At 39.5% G+C, this 22,578-nt stretch overlaps 1 protein-coding gene across 1 annotated transcript in view; it reads left to right on the top strand.

Moving 5' to 3' along the window:
• The window catches only part of PARD3B (par-3 family cell polarity regulator beta), a 1,522,095-nt gene that overhangs the window by 1,282,661 nt on the left and 216,856 nt on the right, over positions 1 to 22,578 (top strand). The window contains exon 20 of the mRNA XM_042783151.1: positions 19,097 to 19,399. Within this exon, the coding sequence (XP_042639085.1) occupies positions 19,097 to 19,399 (303 nt within the window). The remainder of the gene's footprint in view (positions 1 to 19,096; positions 19,400 to 22,578) is intronic.

The following is a 22,578-nucleotide window of genomic DNA, read 5'->3' as shown; positions in this document are numbered from 1 at the left end:
TGAGGAAATGATTAGGTTTTCCTTTTGCATGAATATATTCTCACGGGTATGAGGGGCACCATTCTGAAAAAAAACTGCCTAAAAAAGCAAGTTTGACATTCCAAACAACTCACCATTAACTCAACTAACTAGACTATTCTATAATTCTCTTCAGCACTCCACTCTTAGCATTAAAAAAAGGTGAAGGAGAATCAGGAAAAACTATGACCTGATCCCCAGTTCCCGGCACAAAGTGAGCATTCGGGAACTATTGAGTGCATGGATTAGATCAGCTAATATGTGGTTCTCCCTTATGATTAGTCAGTCTTTCCTGTGTGAGCACGATGCTACACACTGCACTATAAAAGGGACACGGTGGGCAAATCCCATCTTTATCGCTAACTGTGTGGCAAGGATCGGCATGAATCCAATTCTCAGCATGGATGCATGCTTCACCTTCCCACATCTCCATTCTTGTTGCCAGCTATTCCCTTGGCAGAATGCCCCTCTCATTCTAACTACCCAGATGTAGATCACACCTCAACCTGTCTGTCCTGAGCTGAGTCAAAACATCCCTGGTCATCTCAGGTCAGGTGATCATCACTGGGGAGCAGCTGTAAACTCGGGAATCTCCTCCTCCCTCTCTCCCTCTCTCCCTCTTTCTCCCCCCCCCCCCCATCTCCTTTGATCTCCTGAGACTGGAGCACAACCTAGAACGACTCTATCCTTCTTCACCTACTGCTTGTTCAGCTTTTCACTCTCCACAGCCACCCAGAGCTGTGTCTACACAAATTGACTCTGTACTCCCAGCCCCTGCTTGCTCAGTGTCCCTGTGAGTTTTTGAATTCTCTAAAATGGCTCACAAAATTCAAGGAGACTATTACCTATTTTTAAAGTTAGCCATTTACTATAACCAGAAAGGATACAGCAAAGAGACACATCAGGCAAGGTCTGGGAGAGGTCCCGGCCTGAGGCTTCTACTGGCACCAGGACTGTGCCATACCCTCTCCCCTGCACAGATGTTCTTACCATCCCTAGAAGCCCCCCAAAAGGGAGCTCAAAGGTCCAGAGTCCCCTCGTTGTTGGGATCTCATTGAATATGCATGACTGGAGCCTGAATGCGTGGTTTCGATCATACAGTCAATGAATATGCATGATTTCATCCTGCCCCCTCCCTTCTGGAGTTAATCTGTCAGGTGTGGGGTCTGTGTAGCCCCTACTGGCCTGGCTATTTGAGAAAGACAGAGAGTCCCTAAATTGCTCAGGCTCTTTTCCAAAACCAGACACAAAGTCCAAATTATTTGTCCCACATCCAGTGTGTTATTGTTGTTACTTGCCATTGAGTTGGTTCCATAGCCACCCCATGCATCCAGAGTAGAACTTGTCCATAGAGGTTTCAAAGCTGTGATCTTTCAGAAACAAATCATCAGTCCCATCTTCCAAGGTACCTCTGAGTGGGCTCTGAGCACAACCTTTTGGTTGGTAGTGAGTGTACCACCCAGTAACTCTCATCTCCAGTGTTAGAGAATAAAAATCATAGTAGAGAAGGGTGGTCTTCAAGTGATGCCCCTTCCTCAGTCTTCCCTTTCTGTTCTGTGAATTCAATTTGGGTAAATTAAGGGATTTTAAAAGGAGTCCTTGGGTGGTCCAAATGGTTAGCATGCTTGTCTGCTAACCGAAGGGTTGGAGGTTCAAGTCTACCCTCAGGTACTTTGGAAGAAAAAGATGGTGGTCTCCGTCTGAAACATCAGCCATTAAAAGTCCCACAGAGCACAGTTTGACTGACACACACAGGGCCACCATGAGTCAGAATCGACTCAGTGGCATCTGGTCAATATTTTAGAAAGGCTGGAGGTAACCAGATTGAAAACAAAAGCATTTGTGCTTTACTCTTAACCAAGCAGAAAATTCAGTTAACCACAATACCCCTTTCCCCTGAACGTCCAGGTTACATAGCATTTATTAAAAGTATTTACTCTCTGTCTAGAGTTCCAAGTGGAGCTATGAAGGATCTGAAAGGAACTGTGTATATGCTTTTCAAAAGCTGCAGGTAGCATGTGCATGTGAAGATCACATAACTATCTGTCCTCCATGCCACTTCTCCTCACCCATATCAAATGTGGATTATTGTCATTGCTCACGTTTGTTCTTACCTACGTGCTAGTCACACTCTTCTAATAGCTTTAGAAGTAGTAAGTCATTTCACCTTCTCCTTTTTAGATTACGATGGTTCTTATTTTATAGGTTAAACAACTTGCCCATGGTCACAAAAGTAAAAAGTGCCCAAATTAGGTTTCAGACCCAGGCAATCTGGCTTCCTTACACCATGCCCTTCTCAGTTTCTGAAATAGCAGAGGGTAAACAGAGCCACCAACAGCTAGAGTCTACTCTGAGAAAGGCCTTGCTTCAGTGGAGCTTTATGGGTAAGAATGCCGCCTCCCAGGAAGATCTTAAAGCAGAAATACAAATGTAAATTTCACTCATTATAACCATAATTAATTTATCGAAAGTGAATTATTATGTCAGGGACGCATGCATATTGGAATATGCTGATTATTTTAATGAACCAAGAGCCTCTTGTGGGATACTTCTACTGTTTTATTTGCAAGCAGGTCACTGTAGATTTTCTAAGAGGGGGGGAAAAAAGATTGCTGTTCATTTTCAAGTTTAGCTTTATTAGAAATGCAAAAAAACAAATGTGTGTTGTATAATGTATTTGGGGAGATGATAAAAAGATATCTTTGTTTAGGAAAAGCCTGCCATCATTTGCTTTAAACTCACAATTCTCCTTCTGGATAGTGGTTTCTTGGGCTACAGATGTCAGCTACCAGGACAGCTTGTGTGGGTGTTGTGCCCACAGTAATATCTTCAGTATAATTGTTTATGTTTGACATTTGATGTCATTCATTTAGGTTCCTTCTCTTATGTTACACAGTAAACACATTTTTGATCTCATGACACACAGTAGGAAAACTTCCAGATTTTGTCTTATTGTTTTCCTTGACATGCTATGGAGTATGAGTTTTCATTGTCCACTGTATTTCTGTATTACAGAAATAGGATTAATATTTACAAACCTACCTAGACACTGGGGGAAAAAAAGCTGACAGAGGAGCTCTGGTGGCATAGTGGATAAGGCATTTGGCTGCTAACCAGAAGGTCAACAGTTCAAACCCACCAGCCGCTCCACAGAAGGAATGTGGAGCAATCTACTTCCATAAAGATTTACAGCCTCAGAAATCCAGTGGGGGTCTCTATGAGTCGGATACAACTCAAGGGCAGTGAGTTTGGTTTTGGTTTTTGGTGTGCATAAATACTTTTATTTATGTGCCCTCATCCATGCATTCATTCATAATCTGTGTTAGTTTCCTATTGTTGCTATAACAATTAACCACAAGCTTGGTGGCTAAAACCAACACAAATAGTTTCCTATTGTTACTCTAATGATTAACCACAAACTTGGGGGCTAAAACCAACACAAATTTATTTTCTTACAGTTCTAGAGGCCAGAAGTCCAAATCAGTTTCACTGAACTAAGTCAAGGCATTGGCAGGGTTGGTTCCTGGGGAGGCTCTAAGGGAGAATCCTTTCCCTTGATTTTTCCTTGACCACCACCATTCCTTGGGCCCTTTCTCCGTCAAAATACACCTCTCCTGCCTCTCCTGCCATCATCACTTTATTGAGTCCCAACTGTGTGTGAGGCACTGTGCTGTGAATTGGAGTTAGACAAGGCAAGTAAGGTCTGCTTTCCTGAGGCTCACATTCTTCTAAAGAAACAACTAAGTGCCAAAGATAAAATCAAGTGGTAGCAGATAAGGAGGTGGGACTGGGAAGGGTTGTCTCAGCAGCAGAAACACAAATGGCAGGGATGAGCTAGCCACAGGAGGACCTAGGAGCAGAGCTTCAGGCAGAAAGAACAACACTCAGTTGCTAACCAAAAGATCAAAAGGGAGCAGCTTGAACCCTCCAGCCACTCTGCAGGAGAAAGATGTGGCCATCTGCTTCCGTAAAGATTACAGCCTTGAAAACCTTGTGCCACACTCTACTTTGTCTGATACCATCACTGAGTCACAAGCGACTCCACAGCAACATGGGTGTTTTGTTTTGTTTTTTTGGGTTTTCTTTTTAAACCAAGCTTGAGGCAAAGAAAGCTACAGAATTGTAACTTCATAGCTAAGGAAAAGAGTGGCATAAACTGAAGTCACAGAGGAGGCACTGTCAGATTCTATAACCTCAAAAATCATAAGAAGCATGGATTTCATCTAAGTGCAAAGGGAAGACATGGAAGTATTGCAAGCAGGGAAGCAGTTAAAAATTTACATTTTTGAAAGAGCATCCAGGATGCCATGTGAAGAATGGATTCCTCCTTCAAGGAGGTATTTAGCCACACTCTTCCTCCATTTTTGAAATGTATGCTTCTTTACTGCTATTAGATGATGCATGAATAAGATCTACATCTCAAGTAGCGATGAAGGAAATTACATTCTGTTTCCCCATCTCTTCATTTTTTCAGAAAACTTGAACTACTGTAGGTCCCTGCTAACTACAGTCAAAAACACCAATCCCGCCCTTTTTTCCAACACTTACGGACTCTGTGGCAAGCTATGGCTCCAATAAAAGATGAACCAAGAATCTTTTCAGGTGTTAAGAGATCACCTATATTAATTGTTGACAAAACATGGAGCAAAGGGCCACCAGTTAGACCAAGCAGGAGGGAACTAGTTGAACAATGGAATGCTGTGGCCAGAGCTCAACAGGAGCATCAATAGAGTATATCTGACATGTTGTCTGTTGATCTTTGTGGAGGGACTAATCTTTGTGGAGGACACGTCAGACATTAAATGCCCTGTACAAATACCCTTACCTAGCATATCAAATGAAATCTTCATTGTAGTTCTCAGTACCATGTGCATTCAGCATATACTCTTTTTAAAAAGCCTCCCTCACAACATCACTACACCTAGGTTTATGCCAATCATTGTGGTAGAACATTTTCTTATTGTCATCCACTGGAGCAGGGATAGTGACATTCCTGGTAGACATCTTGTTCCTTAATTGTCCAACTACTGTTTGGCAGAATCACCAGAGACAAAGTGGGCACCATCTGAAGTAGCTTCTGGGACCTTCTCTGATGGGTTGTTAGCTGTTCTCATATGTCATCTTCAGTATGGACAGGCATCCTTTGGAGATATTGCAGGTTTGACCTGCAATAAGCAAATAATGTGATTAAGTGAGTCACAAATTTTGGTTTCCCAGTGTGTGTATGAATTATGTTTACCCTCTATTGTAGTCTTTTAAAGGAGATCTGGTGGTGAGGTGCCTAAGACATTTGACAGCTAACGATAAGGTTTGCAGTTCAAACCCACCCGCCATTCCACAGAAGGGAGAGGGGCAATCTACTTCTGTAAAGATTTACCACCTCGGAAACCCAGTGGGGTCGCTATGAGTCAGAAATGACTTGATGGCAGTGGATTCGGTTTGGTTTTTGGTGGTAGCCTATTAAGTGTACAATGGTATTATGAGAAAGTGTAAACTATTATGAGAATTACTAAAATGTGGCACAGAGGCACAAAGTGAGCACATGCTATTAGAAAACTAGCACCAATAGACTCACTTAATGCAAGGTTGCCACAAAACTTAAACTTGTAAAAAATAAAATATCTGTGCAGTGTGATAAGACAAAGCACAGTGAAGCAAGTTATACCTGTGCATATGGTCAAAGGAGGGGCAGATACCAAGGATGCTTCTGACACTGGTTCAGTTCAAGCCCAGGCTCCTATTAGAGAAGACCTTGTTGCAGCCCTTTTGGAAGCAGAAGGGAAACCATAGTTGCGAACTCAATGGACTGAGTTATGTTTCTTCTACCTGCCACGCGAGTGTCCCCTTTCTTCATCTAGCCTAGCACAGTCCTTACTACATGGTAAACTCTCACAAAGTACTGAAACTGAATGAAACAGAATTGCCTGAGGGGCTCTATTTAACCAGCATGCATCTGCACTTGTAAAACATTTGATGTGGTCTCTCCAGGACAGAGTCATATCTGGAAAAGCCAAAAATGATAAACAATCCTAATAAGCTGTGCAAAAAATACGATCACTGAACAAAATATTTTGCCTCACCTGTGTGAAGTCTCCAGTATAAATAGGATAAAAGGGAAAAGTCTGGGCCTTTTGGGCTCTAAAACTTTCCACCATGCAGGGAGCATGGCTTTTCAGAATGGGCATGCATTATATGTTGACTGGATGGAAATGTTAGGGGTAAACTTTGCATTTACCCCAGTCTCAGGTGCAGTCATGGTTCTGCAGTAAGGTTATTTTCTCAGGTCCTGTAGAGGTTGATAACACTTCCAGAGCTCTTGATAAGCGAAGAGTTCTTTCACAGAAGATTCTCTATAACCTGGAGATGTATGTTCAGGGCCTTAGGAAGTCTGGCATTCATGGCTAATGGAACAAAGGAAATTGAGTAGCGTGTGCTGTGTGGATGGCCACGTTCCATGCTTCAGCACATTTTTATGTGAGTAAGCTTTGAGAGACAAAGGTCAAAGACACATCCAGAATAGCACTGACCAGGTGTGAAGTTCCACGTGACAAAAGGGAAGGAAAAGAAGGATTTGAAGAGATAAGAAAGGAAATGTAGCTAATTTTCTTTTATTCCTCATCTTTTTCCTGTTTCTTTCCCAGGAAGTTTATGTAGACTTGCAGTACTCAAAATCGTCAACCTAAGTAATTTATCCTCATTCTTTTCTATATACCATGACGTATACTATGTCAAAGGCCTATCATTTATTTTTGCAAATATGACTCTGGAAATACCTAAGATTAAAAAATGCTGTATTTTAGATAATTTTACTACTGAAAAATTACTTACTCTTCTACCTCCTGTCATGCCATCAAGAGTGGGCATGTGTAAATTGGGGAAAATACAAAAAATTAACAAGGTTATTTCTTGACACTTACAAATGTCAGAAGCAATAAGAATAAAGAACACTGCAGGCAACAAACATCCATCCATCTAGCAGGTCCTTTCAAGGGCAGATCATTATAGCTCTTTCTTAAGTTCTTCATTGTAGGTTTGGTCAGCAGACTGGGGAGCATCTTTTAATGTCTTCAGTAATTAATGAAACCTTCTGCAGGAGCACTGTCAATAGGATTGCTGTATGGATACCACGCATTATCAAAAAAGATACTAAGCAAGTTGAGTTTGTTTTGTTTTTTTCTTCCTGTTTGGGGCCTATTCCCAATGAAAGCTAAGGATGTTTACTAAGCATTTCTGAGAAATTTGTCAACATTGTGAGAATACAAATTACAGTAACTCAGTACATCAACAATGGGGAAAGTTTAATGCTTCTGGGAAAGGTATAAATTTAGGGAAAATGTATATTTCAATAATTTGAGAGGCTTCACTAAATGGCAGTTATCTTGAAATGGTAGCATTTAGTAGTAGTAGCCATTGTTGCTGTTATGTGCTGTCGAGTTGGATCCGACTCATAGCGACCTCTCCTTGGGTTTCTGAGGCGGTATCACTATGAAAGTAGATTGCCCAACCTTCCTTCTGAGGAGTGGCTGGTGGGTTTGAACCGCCAGCCTTCTGGTTAGCAGTCAGGTGCCTTAGACAATATGCCACCAGAGATCCTAGTAGTAGCAGTGGGAAGGTAGTAAGGAATCTTGCCAATTTATATTGTAAAAGTGCAATTCATAGTTAAGAATTGAAAATGACTGCAGTGATTTTAGAATATGAAATAGACTCTGTGTCAAATAGTTCTATCTTTTGATACTGGAAAATGTGGTTGATTTGGGGCCATTTGAAATATGGGAATTGTTTCTGTGGTCATCCTGGCTGGTCAGAAAAAAAAAAAAAAAAAAACAGTTAACCTCCCCGGGATCTCCAGAATTAGAATGTTTTGAGGCCACATCTGACTCTCAGAAATTTCCCAAATTATATTGCCTTGATTTTCTTTAAAGAACATTTAAGATTTTGAGGAAATGAGCAACCACATGCCCTATGACATATTCTGGCACACTAGCTACACAAGATGCTGTATTTGGGTGTGTAGCACTATTGATTTAGCAAACCATGAATGACTCAATGTGTGGTTTGTGTGTGCAAAGAGAAAAACTTGGATAAAAAGGCTACTTAAAAGATTAGCTGTATTAAAGAATTTGTATGTCAGTGTTATAGAATATCAAATTTACTGTACAAAAATATATGTATTTATTTATTCGTTACAAGAGCAGGGAGAGACTATCTCATCAACCTAGTTTCCTTACCACATCATAATAGTGATAATACAAAAGCTGTAATTGTTCTTGACCAGGTATATAGCTTGCAGCTTTGAAACTGAATTCATAAGTAAAAGCTGAAGAAGCTGGGCCTGTTCACTGGAAAAAAGGATAATTGTACTGACCTAATTGCAGTTTCTATAATAAAAGCAGAAATGATAGCAGGACAAATTATCTCCACTGTCAAAAAAGAAAGCTGTGCGGCAGGTAGTTGATAATCTCTTTTAATGATACCACTTCTTTTACCCCATGTCTCTCCCCTGAAAACCTTTCTGACCTCCACTAGTCTCTCCACTGCAGGTAGCACATCTCCTCTTCTCCTGCCTATTCATCTCTGACTCTGTTGTTTGGAGTCACACAGTCGTGTGACGGTAATGACAAAAGGAATTTCAGTGCCTACATCTTAGCACAGGTCAAATCAGTTAGAACTGTATTGTTAACAGGTTCTACAGAAGACAAAAGTAGTTAAGAAATAATACGCAAAAGTAACCAAATTTTATACAGCTTGTGAGGTTAAGGTATAAAGTATGAAATGCTAATCAATAATGTGTATGTGGAAATATGAAAGGCAAATGACAAACTAAGCAAAGATGCAACTTATATCACTAAGTGCTAATATTGCTGCTGTACAAAGGTCTTTGAAATATCAAAGGGGAAAAAAATGACCAACAATCTGATAGAAGAATCAGCAAAAGATATGGACAGCTCACAGAAGAGGAAATGAAAATGTCCCTTAAACATATGAAAAGATACTCAGCATCACATAACACAGAGACAGGCTAATTAAAAATTCACTGAAATACCACCTCTCACCTGTGTTTCTCAAATATACCCAAATTTGACATTGCCCAATCTTGGTGAGACTGTGGAGAAATAGACACCCTCCTACACTGCAAGTGGTAATGCAAAATACCACTTGGAACAACAGCTACCATGGAGAGAAATTAGTCAGAATGTAGAAAAAGTGTATGTACAATTCTCACTTACCCAATACTTCTATGAATTCATCCCAAAGTCACAATGGCAGAAATATGGACTGACTTTTGCATAATATTTTTCATTATGGCATTATTTGTAAAAGCAAAAGCTTGGAAATACCCAAATGTTCAAGAGTACATGAATAATTAAATAAACAATAGCCTATCCACACAGTAGAGTAGTATGAAACTTTATAAAAATGATAAAAATCTCTATTCACTAATATGGAGTGTTCTTCTGCATGTTGCTGTGTAAAAAAGCAAAGTGTAGAAAAATATAGATATAGTATGCTACATTTTTGGTAAATAAGAATATACATATATAAGTGTTTGTTTTAATTTGTAAAAACAAATAAGTATCATTATATATTTAGGATGAAGAAGACAGACAAAGGGGATATGTGAACAGAAGATGAACAACTGCATTTTGTTACAGAGTTGAATTTGTAAACAAAAGCATCTTACATATTGAACAAACAAAATTAATTCAAAAGAAATAAGCCCCTACAAATTGAAAAGAAACCAAAATAAATAACCTAACTGTAAAACAAATTGGTTGTGTAACTACTCAGAAAAAAGAAGTACTTCAAGGGGTGTTAGAACATAACATTTTGACTCTACATAGTTAGTGGGACGTATTTTGATGAAAAATAGAGCTATAGTGAAATCTTAAACTTCACCAATACTCTGTTAGTAATATTGGTATTATTTTAAACATATATTTATTTAATAAATATTTAAAATCATATATATTTTAATATGCATAAATGTTGTTGTTGTTGTTATTTGCCGTCCAGTCGGCCCCGACTCATAGCGACCCCTCCTTGGGTTTCCGAGGCAGTATCACTACGGAAGTAGGATTGCCCAACCTTCCTTCCGAGGAGTGGCTGGTGGGTTTGAACCACCAGCCTTCTGGTTAGCAGTCAAGTGCCTTAGGCACTATGCTACCAGAGCTCCTAATATGCATAAATAGTGTGTCAATATTAGGAACAAAGATTTTCCTATAAATTAAAAGCCAATTATAAATTTTTTAATGATAAACACATATTATGTAATGTTAACTTAGAAATATCTGTATGAACCCATGATTGATTTTTTTTTCCAAAAATACATATTTCCTAGCTATATTGGTAAAAAGGGAGCTCTGGTGGCGTAGTGCCTAAGGCATTTGACTGCTAACCAAAAGGCTGGCGGTTCAAACCCACCAGCCACTCCTCAGAAGGAAGATTGGGCAATCTACTTTGTAGTGATATTGCCTCGGAAACCCAAGGAGGGGTCGCCATGAATCAGATCTGACTTGATGGCAGTGAGTTTGGTTTTTGGTTTTTATTGGTTAAAAAAAAAGGCTTAAAAACAGCGGTTACCTAATGGCAGTAAGCACTCCCTAGTGGCAGATTGTGGCCTCTGGATATCATTTCCCACTTAAAAGGAATAGGATTCCACAGAGGAATGGCCAATTCCAAATTTGGAGCAGGAAATACTCAACACAAACCTGGGCCAACTTGTCCAGTAACTAAATTTGGGACAGACTTTGCAATATAATGAATAAAGAATTCAATCGATTAAAACACCTAACTATATATTTTAAAGTAACATATGTTCACAGTCCTTCCATGACCCTCAAAAAAAAATATTACCTAAATTTATTTGTCATCATTGGAAATATCTAGGGCACTACATCCTTTCTTTGAGATCAACAATTGAAAAGAAAGAATGAAGCATTTATTCTGCCTTCTCTGTACTAAAGGCATTTCAGATTAATCATAAAATTAAAAAAAAAAAAAACTTAAATTGTTAAGGAAAAGATTTTCTTTACAGAAAAATTTCAGCTAATAAATGTAGAAAGAATAATGAATTTCAAAACCACTTTGCAAGCTCTAATGAAATAATTAATTCAGGCAATACTCATCAGTTGAGGAAATGACTCGATGAAAGATTGATAGGAAAAGTTTACAATGATGACATCAGTTGGTCACCTTTATGTCACTACAGTAGGACAACCAGATACCAGATTCCTGGTGATGTGACACAATGTGAAACACATATATCGCCTATGGTAGTTGTATTGGATTCCTAGTACTGTTATAATAAAGTGCCACAAATTTGGTGGCTGAAAAGAACAGAAATTAATTTCACACAGTTCCGAAAGCCAAAAGTCTAATGTCAAGGTAGTGGCAGAATCGGTTTCTTCTGGAAGCTCTGAGGGAAAAGCCACCCCTTGTCTCTCTCCTAGTTTCTGATGGCTTCCAGCAACTCTTGGTGACCTTAGGCTTGTAGACTCTGCCTCTGTCTTGACATCACTTTCTTCTCTCTGTTTCTCTTCTTCTCTCTGTGTTTTCTTCTTTTCAGATAATGGCACTTGTCATTGGATTTAGGGCAACCTCACTAATCCAGGATGATCTCATCTCAAGATCTTTAATTATATCTAGAAGACCCTTTTCCAAATAAGGTCATAGTCACAGGTTCCAAATGGACATATCTTTGAGGGATGGGGCATTATTAACCCACTAGCTCTGGTGGCATAGTGCCTAAGGCAATTGACTGCTAACCAGAAAGCTGGCAGTTCAAACCCACCAGTCACTCCTCAGAAGGAGGGTTGGGCAATCTACTTCTGTAGAGATACCACCTCAGAAACCCAAGGAGAGGTCACTATGAGTCGGATTGACTTGATGGCAGTGAGGTTTATATATATATATAGACATATAGATATATTGTTGTTGTTGTTAAGTGCCGTCGAGTCGTTTCCGACTCATAGTGACCACATGCACAGCAGAACGAAACACTGCCCGATCCCGCACCAGCCCCACAATCCCTGCTATACTCGAGCCCATCATCGCAGCCACTGTATCAATCCATCTCGTTGAAGGCCTCCCCCTCTTTTGTCGACCCTCCACCCTACCAAGCATGACATCCTTCTCCAGGGAGAATATAGATATATAGATATATATATAAAATAAGGTTAGCAGCCAATGCCTTATCCATGGTGTAGTGGATAAGGCATTTGACTGCTAACCAGAAGGCAGTGGTCCAAACCCATCACCTCCTCCACAGAAGGAAGAGGGAGCAATGTACTTCCATAAAGGTTTATAGCTTTACAGCTTCTAAAAGCCAAAGGGGATTGCTATGAGTCAGAATCAACTCAATAGCAGTGGGTTTGATTTTTTATAATAATAACACTAAGTTGAATCTGACTCTAACTAAGCTTTTAACTATACTACCCAATACAGTAACTAGTAGTCACATGTAGCTATTTAAAAGTAAATTAATTAAAATTAAAAATTTGTTCTGTGCTCACACTAACCACAGTTGATATTCTCAGTAGCCACACATGGCCCGTGTCTGTGATACTAGGCCAGATATAGAGTAGTTCCATCATCACAGACAGTTCTATTAGACAGTGCTACCCTATGTAATAAGACATGCATGAACAGCCATATATTTAGTATAGGAATAATATAACCAGATGTTTTATAGCTGCATAATATTTCTTTAGTGTTTCCTATTAATGTATGTTTTAGGCTGTTTACCATTTTTTACTATTATAATAGCACATAACATGTTTTGGGAGCTCTGGTGGCATAGTGCCTAAAGCATTTGACTGCTAACCAAAGGCTGGCAGTTCAAACCCACCAGCCACTCGGAGGAAGGAATTCTGGGCAATCTACTTCCTTAGAGATACTGCCTTAGAAACCCAAGGAGGGGTTGCTGTGAGTTGGAACTGACTTGTCAGCAGTGAGTTTAATATGTCTTACTTTTTAATTAAATCTGGGATTCTTTAGTTATAATACAGAAATATATTCCGTTTACATTTATTGTCATCACAGATAAATTTGGTCATTTTATTTTAGGTTACTTTCTTTTTTACTGCTTCCTTTGTTTTCTGTTTTCTACTCTATCTGGACTTTGTTTTATATATTTCTCCCCTGGTGACAGTTTATTCTTTTAGTGATTGGTTATCATTATACTTGGTATACTTGAACCTCTATTCTTTGATTTATTAATTTTAAACAGTAACTACTGATGCCTGCTTGGAAATAAGAGGAAGTGAATACAGTAGGATTATAATGCTAACTTTCTCCACGATTGCCTCCTTCTGTTTACCCTCTGATTTTCATTAGTGATATTGTTTTATATAGTCAAATTTTATATTTGTTTTCTTTATTTTTTTCCCAAAGATTTTTAGCCCTAGTTTTATATTTCAATGAACGTGTTGCTCTCCTCCAGAACTTTTACTTCACCACTTCACCAGGTTGACTTCACTTTGATTCAGTTCTTGGTTGCTGCATTTCATTATTAAGTAGTTTTTCAGTATTAGCCTGTAAGTACTATACTTTCTTTAGTTCTTTTGTCTGTGTTCTTCTTTGAGGACAGCCTGAATTTGTAGAAAACTTTATACTTCTTCTTGAAAAAATACTTATGCAAAAAACTGTAATGTTTTCTCTCCTATTGTATTAATTTTAAATGCTGGTTACAATCCACTAAGTTAATTTCATGTTCTACATTGTTGAAATAAAAAATCTGCATTAAATTATACTGTTAGACAATATGGACATAAGGACTTAAGGTCACCAGCAACTCTAATTCCGTATGTTCTCTCAGAATACTTTTAGATCAAATCTTTCAGTTGCACTAACTACCCTCAGGAGTTGTCTGTGATCTTCCATTTTAGGAAAACAGATCTCTCTGACAAGAGGTCAACCTGCTTCTCACTGAAGTCTCCTAAGTTTTGGTATTATTTTAATTCGTTTGTGTTTATCTCTGTTCTGTCAATTCTTTCCATCATCTACAAAGTACATTGATGATGCATCTGTGCTGTTGTTGTTAGGTGCCATCGAGTGGGTTCCAACTCATAGCAAATCTTTGTACAACAGAAGGAAACACTAGCTGGTCCTACACCATCCTTCATTTGTTATGCTTGAGCCTATTGTTGAAGCCACTGTGTCAATGCATCTCATTGATGATCTTCCCCTTTTTTGCTGAATCTCTTCTTTACCAACCATGATATCCTTCCCCAGGGGCTGGTCCCTTCAGATAACATGACCAAAGTCTGAGAGACTAACTCTGGCCATTCTCACTTGTAAGGAACATTCTGGCTGTACTTCCTCTAAGACAGATTTGTTCATTCTTCTAGCAGTTCATGTACATTCAATGTATCATCACCAAAACCACAATTCAAATGCATCAATTCTCCTGCGGTCTTCCTTATTCATTGTCCAGCTTTCACATGCATATAAGGCTATTGAAAATACCAGGGCTTGGGTCCAGATCACCTTAATCTTCAAAGTGATATCTTTGCTCTTTAACACTTTCAAGAGGTCTTTTGCAGCACATTTGCCCAGTGCAATATGTCCTTTTATTTCTTGACTGCTAGTTCCATGGCATTGATTGTGGATGGAAGTAACATGAAGTCCTTCATAACTTCAATCTTTTCTCCATTTGTCATGATGTTGCTCTTTGGTCCAGCTATGAAGAGTTTTGTTTTCTTTATGTTCAACATAATTCACTCTGAAGGCTGTAGTCTCTGATCTTCATCAGTAAGTGCTTCAAGTCTTATTCACTTTCAGCAAGCAAGTTTGTGTCACGTACATATCGCAGGTTGTTAATGAGTCTTCCTCCGATCCTGATGTCCCATTCTTCTTCGTATACTCCAGCTGCTGGGATTATTTGCTCAACATACAGATGGAATAAGTATATGAAAGGATACAACTGTGATGCACTCCTTTCCTGATTTTAAACCACACAGTGTCCCCTTGTTCTTTCCAAGCACCTGCCTCTTGGTCTATGAACAGGTTCCTCGTGAGCACAATTAAGTGCTCTGGAATTCCCATTATTTCCAATGGTATCCATAATTTGTTCTGCATCTATCCTCCTCCCCATTTCACACCCATCAGTGAAGGGGACTTGCTCAGAGAAAATATATCTCCTTTAGACTGCCTCTTAGCCATTGTGAGGTTGGATCCTCACACAGGTTCTCACCCTGAAGAAGGAGAAAAAAAGAAAAACTCACTGCCGTCGAATCAGTTCTGACTCATAGCGACCCCTCTTTGGGTTTCCAAGGTGGTATCACTACTGAAGTAGATTACCCAACTTTCCTTCCGAGGAGTGGCTGGTGGGTTTGAACCACCAGACTCCTGGTTAGCAGTCAAATACCTTAGGCATTATGCCACCAGAGGGTCCTCTCCCTCAGACTATCTTGTCCCATGTAAATTTTGTTGTCTCTGTTCTTCTGAACTCTTCCTTACTTTGAGTAAAATTATACTGCATGGTATCATATTATGGCCATTTTCTAATTCCATTGTATATGGAATTTTCTTCCCCATTTCTTAATTGTTTGTTACTTTAAGTTTTCAGGGATGAAAGTAAAGTAATCATATTTTTACTCAATTCATTTATTATAATCTCCTGTTAGAAATTCTTAATTTGGCAGAGATATGATGGAAATGCTGTTAGAGGAAGATTATTCTGGCAACCTGTTAAGGTATAGATTTAAATAGAGTGAGGTGACATAGCAAAGCTTTAGAATAATCTAGGCAAGCAGAACTTTCTGCAGTGGTGAAATTCGTGTATATCTGCACTGTCTAGTTTGGTAGCCACCAACCACATGAGGTTATTTAGCATTCGAAGTGTGGCTTGTATAAATGAGGAACAGAAGTTTTTATTTAATGTAATTTTAGTTAATTCAGATTTAAATAACTACATGTGACTGATGGCCACCATTTTGGACAGTGCAGAGCAAGGCAATATAAAGTTTTGAATAGTAGTCTATGGCTGAAGAAATGGAAATGAGAGAGAATATGCAAGAAGTGTTACAGAGATAGAAGCAACAGTGTTTTGGTATGACAGGGCCAAAAAGAGAGAGGAGATTTAAACAGTTCAAAGGCACTGAGGAGAACTGAGAAGCTGGTGGTTCCCTCAAATAAAAAGAGATGTATATCACCTAAGGCACTTGAATGCTAACCAGAAGGCTGGCAGTTCAAAGCCACCAGCTGCTCCTCGGAAGGAAGGTTGGGCAATCTACTTCCCTAGAGATACTCCCTCAGAAACCCAAGGAGGGGTCACTCTGAGCCGAATCAACTCGAGACAGCAGTGAGTTTATCAAGAGCTGTTTTGAAAAGTCATTTGCAATCATTTGGTAACCTTAAAAGGTGGCAATTTGAACCCATCCAGTGGCTGTGCGAGAAAGGCCTACAGTTCTGTTTCTATAAAGGTCACATCCAAGAAAGTCCTATGGGGCAGTTCTACTCTTTAACAGTGGCATGGCCGTGAATCAGAATGGACGTGATGGCCAAAGACCTTTTTTAAAAAAAAAAAAAATTTAAAAATTAATATTTTATCAGTTTGAGTTCCACTTGGTAAGGGGACTTCAAGTAGAAATGACTATAAACAATTAGAATTCTCACACTGAATTTGAGGGAGGGAGGAGAGTCAGAGTAACAAAAAAAAAAAAAAAAAAACACAATTTCCTTGACATTTCTCTCATGAGAGTTTCTTCTGCTCCGTAAACCTCTTTTCAGAGATTTCCTTGTCCTCCCCCACATGGAGAGACCCTGATATATGGCATAGTGATGGTGCTTCAGAGAAATTACTATTTCACCTACTGAGTGATTAATATAAAATTAGTTACTGTAGCACCTAGTGGTGCAGAGAGGATCAAGGAGGGATTTGGTTTTGTTTTAGAAAGGAGAAATATAAGCTAAAGTAGTGCTTTGCATACATGGAGTACTTTTCATCTGAGCAGCTCTACATACTCAGGGAGCTTAATGAATGAACAAACCTCTAAGAAAGAGAAGTGATGAAATAAAGATCTGCCAGGCCAGATACCCATTTCTATTCCTGTGATTTTTAAAAACCAAGCTTGGTGCTTTCCTCTGCCATTAATGCACAAGTATAAAATTCTGATGGGCTAAGACTTCTAGCCTCATGTGGCAGTCATGAGATATTCATCTTCCTACTGAATGATTTCTCTGGGAAGCACCCCATTTTGTGAGGGATTGCAGCCACACAGAATCCCACCCCCTAACTTTATTGATGCCCTTCGCTTGGCTTGCAGTGGAAATCTATCCCTATCATCATCATGCAGCAAGCCTTCTCTGGCAAGAAGAGTCGGCACCGTCCCTGGGAAGATGGTTTTGTTGCAGAATGAAGCAGGTTATCATCTCGATCAAAAAAATTATTCAAAACAAACATCTGTGAATCTAGGTCTACCATGCCTTGAAACGGGACAGGCAGGGCCCCTTAACGAGTGCCCTACTGTGTAATCTCCCTTTCATCTTAATTCAGAATCCCTTGGAGATTCAAGCTGCGTTTTGCAAAAATAATATAAATTCTTCTAATTACTAATGTGTAGGGTAGGCGGTTGGGCCTAGTCAACAGAGAAATGCAGTCCTGTATCCTGGCACTTATTTTCGTCTGTAGCGGCTTGAGGATAGATGGGGTTTGTTGTTCTGTACCTTCCTGTTGTTGCTGTTGTTATTGTTTCCTTCTCTCCTCCCCTGTTTCTTTTCTCCTCTTCTCTACTGCAAAACAGGAAAGAAAGGAAAAATACTGCTCTGCCAAAGGGAAAATACTTTGAAAGATCCTGGCTTCTAAAGATTTTTATGAAGGGCTTAATGTTTTGTAAAATAAACCCACCTGCCATGTGCAAAAACAGCTGTTTCTGTTGGAACAGAAGAAGAAACAGGGATTTTCGTTTCTGTTTTTTAGTTCACATCCAGGTCCTCTGTAGAAGTCTCTGGGCTAGATCTTTTGCTTCAATCCAAGATCCCCTCATATTCTCTGAGCCTGGGACTTCAGGTTTGTCCCATTCCTTCTTTAGGTACCTGAGCCAGCAGCATCCACCTTCTCTCATCCCGGACACAGTGGCCCTTGTTTGCCTGACAGTGTGAGGTCACACTCTTACCTCATTAGTGCTGAACACCTTCTAACATCATCGGGATCACCACTGCCCAATATGATGCCACAGTGACCTTTACATTTTAACATGTAGCTGGGACTTTAGAAGAGCTGATCTAACACTTTCCAGATTAAATGTCAAATTCTCAAAATTCAGCTGGATTTGGAATCCACCTAAGTATGTTTTTCTACTCCCATCCCCAGTAGGCTATACATTGGCACTGATTAGCAGTAGCATTTTGTAATATCACTTAAGGCTCTAGTGCTGTGGAATTCTGCCAGTAATGGTGTTTAATTCACTTATATGTGCCAATTCATCTCTGTCAGAAGCCTATTAATTTCTTCACTATTCTACTCTGTCTGTAGAGCCCGTGTAATGACACACAGTGATCCCCATTTGTGTAACCAAAAAACTTAGTCTCTTATAAATTACCACTGATCCCACTGCTTTTAGTAACCAGAAGCCTCTGTATTTCTTTTTCATATTTAAATCAATTTTTGAAGCTCTTTTCTTTAGAAGATTACACAGGAACATCAAGGACCAAATAATGAAATCATAGAGAAAGTATAAAATTCTGATGGGCTATGCAGAATATATCCCTGCCCCATGGAAGACTTTCATAAAATCGCACCAACGATGTACTAGTCACACAAACATATCCCATTTGTAGAAAGAGAATGTAAATGAAAATCAGCCTCTAACTCTGTAATCAGCCCAGTCATCAGTGTGCAAGATGTCAACATACCATGGCATAGCTATAAAAACAAAGACCCTATAACAAAGGTCAGTGATCTAAAATTCATCCATGGACTATGCTCTTGGCATTTCTGCATGATGTGATCTTGAGTAAACAGGAAAGTGACAGCTAAGAGACTGATAGGAAGAATTAACATTCATTCAGGGGAATCTTTCAGTATATTAGCATATACAACACACATGCATCACTGCTACCTGTTTTACGTTTTCAGGATTGGAGCAAAACATCAGGAGCTAAGGGAAAAGCAGGCAAGAGGTCTTGTTGATTACACTACCGGTGCATTTGGATCAGTACATGATATGGACGATGATGAAATGGACCCCAATTACGCCAGAGTGAACCATTTCCGGGAGCCATGTACGTCAGCAAGTGTCTATAGGTCTCCATCTCCACCTCGTCCTGGACCACTTGGCTACCCTCGGGATGGACGTCCACTGTCTCCAGAAAGGGACCACTTAGAGGGTCTCTATGCCAAGGTCAACAAACCCTACCATCCACCGGCTCCAGCTGACAGGTAATGCAACTTAGGGAAACCCTGACCCAAACCCACTGCCTTCAAACTGATTCCAACTCATAGTGACCCTAAAGGAAAGAATAGAAGTGCTCCAGGGTTTCAAAGGTTGTAAATCTTTATGGAAGCAGATTGCCTCATCTTTCTCCCACAGAGCGGCTGGGTATGAACCATCAACCTTTTGATTAGCAGCTAAATGCCTAACCACTGCAGTACCAGAGCTCCTTAACTTACTGAAAGATGAATGTAATTTTTATTCAGTAAGTTCCAAATTGCCTCTACAGCTGAGGGAGATAAAAATTCATCATTAAATCTATTAAAACTGAAATGACATGGTGCCTTAGACAGGTGCTGTGCTTTGACCTCCCAGTAAGGTATCAGCCACCAAGAACACAGCAATAGCCAGTTATCAGGTGGCATGAATGAGTAGTAGTAGTTGAATTCACGATGCAACAAGGAGCAATTTTTGAAGGAATATTGTGATAGAGAACTGATGATGAAGGCTTTGAAGTAATATTGTCCTTTGCCCTAAGAGCCCCATTGTAAAAGACTTTATCCCAGGAAATAGCATGACATTTGGAGGTGAGGAGTCAAGAGAAAATGATGACTTCCAAGTGGATGTAATTGAGGTGGAATTATAGATAGCTGCAGAAGTGCAAGGGACTCAGAAAAGTAAGAGACCTGGGGATTTTACACTCAAGGAATATGTGATCATGGATGATCAGAGATAGAAAAGAGGAAAGTCTTAGCAATAGGAGTTTGATGAAGTAGAGAAAGATAAGAGGTGACAAGGCCAACGATCCTTAGGTTTAACAGCTAAGGAAAGAGATAATAGGACCATCTGTCAGTACAATTGAAGTAGGTAGGGAACATGATGATTCCAACCCTGCCTCCTGCCAAAAATGAAATGCCTCACCTCTTGAAAATCCGATTTAAGACAGTTTTAGTCAATACACATTGTTAGGTGAGCCTTGGAATTACACACACAAGGAAGAGGTTGACTGACCTTGATCCAGCCTGACCATAGCTTGAAGTCTGGAAAGAGGAGGTGGGGAGAAAGAGTGGCGGTTGCATAAAGTTCTCTTTTCCAGATGAAAACAAGACTTATTTTCCAGATTCCTTTTGGTCCTGACAACCACCCACTCCCTATTAGTAACCAGCTTTTGTGTGATAGTATGATATATTGCATATGTTTACCATTTACGTTTCCCCAGCTGGGTGATATTATGCACTTTCAATTAGGTTGGGGAGAGGAAGGGAAATCATGGCATTTTTATGCAGACTGTAAAGTGTAGCTTCACAAGACTGATTACCTTTCAGAGCCTTTCCAATAACCAAGTGGGAAGGAAGGAGCAATTTTTAATCCTTACTGTCAAGTTTCCAGGTTGATAGTATTAAAGAAAGATGGTCAAGCTTTTCTTTGGGATAAAATGAAAATATAAATTCCTATGATTGTGTGATACAGTCATAATAATGAAACTGCTAATTCAAATATCTGATTAAAGTAGGCATTTTCTCCTCAACCTTCATATAAGGTTGAATTTTATCATATAATTATGAATACTAGGCTTAAGTCTCTTCTGGCCCAGACCATAGTCAATCTTACTTTCCCTAAATCAGACAGATCTTCATAGGAATCCTCTTTACATATGCCGATTGCTAGAAGTTCCAGCACAGAGGGACTGTTCCAAAGAACCTCCCACGCTGGTATTTTCCACTACTAATTTTGTGGAAATATATGCAAGCATTCTATTAAGAATGAAGAAAAGGTGACTAGTCAAATAAACCAAAAAACAAACCAAACCTACTGCCATGGAGTCAATTCCAACTCATACCAATCCTATCGGACAGAGTGGAACTGACCCATAGGATTTCCAAGGCTGTAATCTTTACAGAGGAGCTCTGGTAGTGTAGTACCTAAGGTATTTGACTGCTAACGAGAAGGCTGGCGGTTCAAACCCACCAGCCACTCCTCGGAAGGAAGAAAGATTGGCTAATCTACTTCATAGAGATACTGCCTTAGAAACCCAAGGAAGGGTCGCTATGAGTCGAATCAACTGGAAAACAGTGAGTTTGGTTTGGTTTTTGAATCTTTACAGAAGCAGGCTGTAATCTTTCTCCCATAGAGCCATTGGTGGTTTCAAACCACCATCCTTTTGGCTGGCGGCTGAGCACTTTAACCACTGTTCCACCAAGGCTCCCACTAGTCAAATACATCTTGGGAATTCTGAATTAAGCCACAGAGAACAGGTTTCTTTCTTGCAGTCTTCTTATCCTCCAGATATGCTAACGTTAGTATCCAAGAGGAGCATTCAACTGTCAGCACTTTTTATCACCAATTGCTCCCTTTTTTTATTTTTCCCCCAGATCTTAAAGTAGTTCTTTGAAACACTACTACAGAAATGCTATCCAAAGCTAATTTTCACCCGTGTGAATTTAATGAGACAAGGAATTTTTTAGAATGCTTCTAACTGTAGTCATTCTAGAATAGTATCAGGAAAAAATAAGTTACTTACTGCCCCATCCAGATACGCATATAAGTAATAGTCTTACTTTTGGCTCTGATTCCTTTCTATTAATAAATAATCTAAAGTTACCTTTAAGGACGTTTTAGACCATTGTCACATTTTTGGTTGGTAGATCCCAGTATGACTCTATACTCAGACTTATCTTTATTCTATTCTTATCTTTAATTAGATTTAAAGATTACCCTGAAATGATTCCTCCTTATTTAAGGCTTAAAGCAAGTAGTTTTTGTCTTGGAAAGTGGTAAGCATTCAGTAATGTTAGCTACCATCATCATCAAGGAGTCCTGATTACACAGTGGTTAAGCACTAGGCTGCTGAGAGCTCCAGTGGCTTGAACCTCGCAGCTAGTCCACAAGAGAAAGACATGGCAGTCTGCTTCCATAAATAGTACAGCCTTGGAAACCCCATGGGCAGTTTTACTCTGTCCTACAGGGTTACTATGAGTTGGAATTGACTCCATGAAAGTGAATTTCATTATCATCATTATTGTTGTTACTTGTTTTTGTCAATGGAATTCTGAACTGACCTGATCTTCCTTGAATCAGGTAAGTCTAGATGAAAAAAGGCTTATTTTCCAGATTTATTCCAGAGTCTAAGAGTTCTGGTGGCATAGTGCCTAAGGCATTTGACTACTAACCATAAGACTGGCAGTTC

This window comes from Orycteropus afer, unplaced genomic scaffold (genome assembly GCF_000298275.1).
Source record: "Orycteropus afer afer isolate SDZICR_OR568_19922 unplaced genomic scaffold, OryAfe1.0 scaffold00002, whole genome shotgun sequence".
Classification (NCBI taxonomy): Eukaryota; Metazoa; Chordata; class Mammalia; order Tubulidentata; family Orycteropodidae; genus Orycteropus; species Orycteropus afer.
Note: the sequence above shows the minus strand (reverse complement) of the source record. Positions and strands in the feature narration are given on the sequence as shown.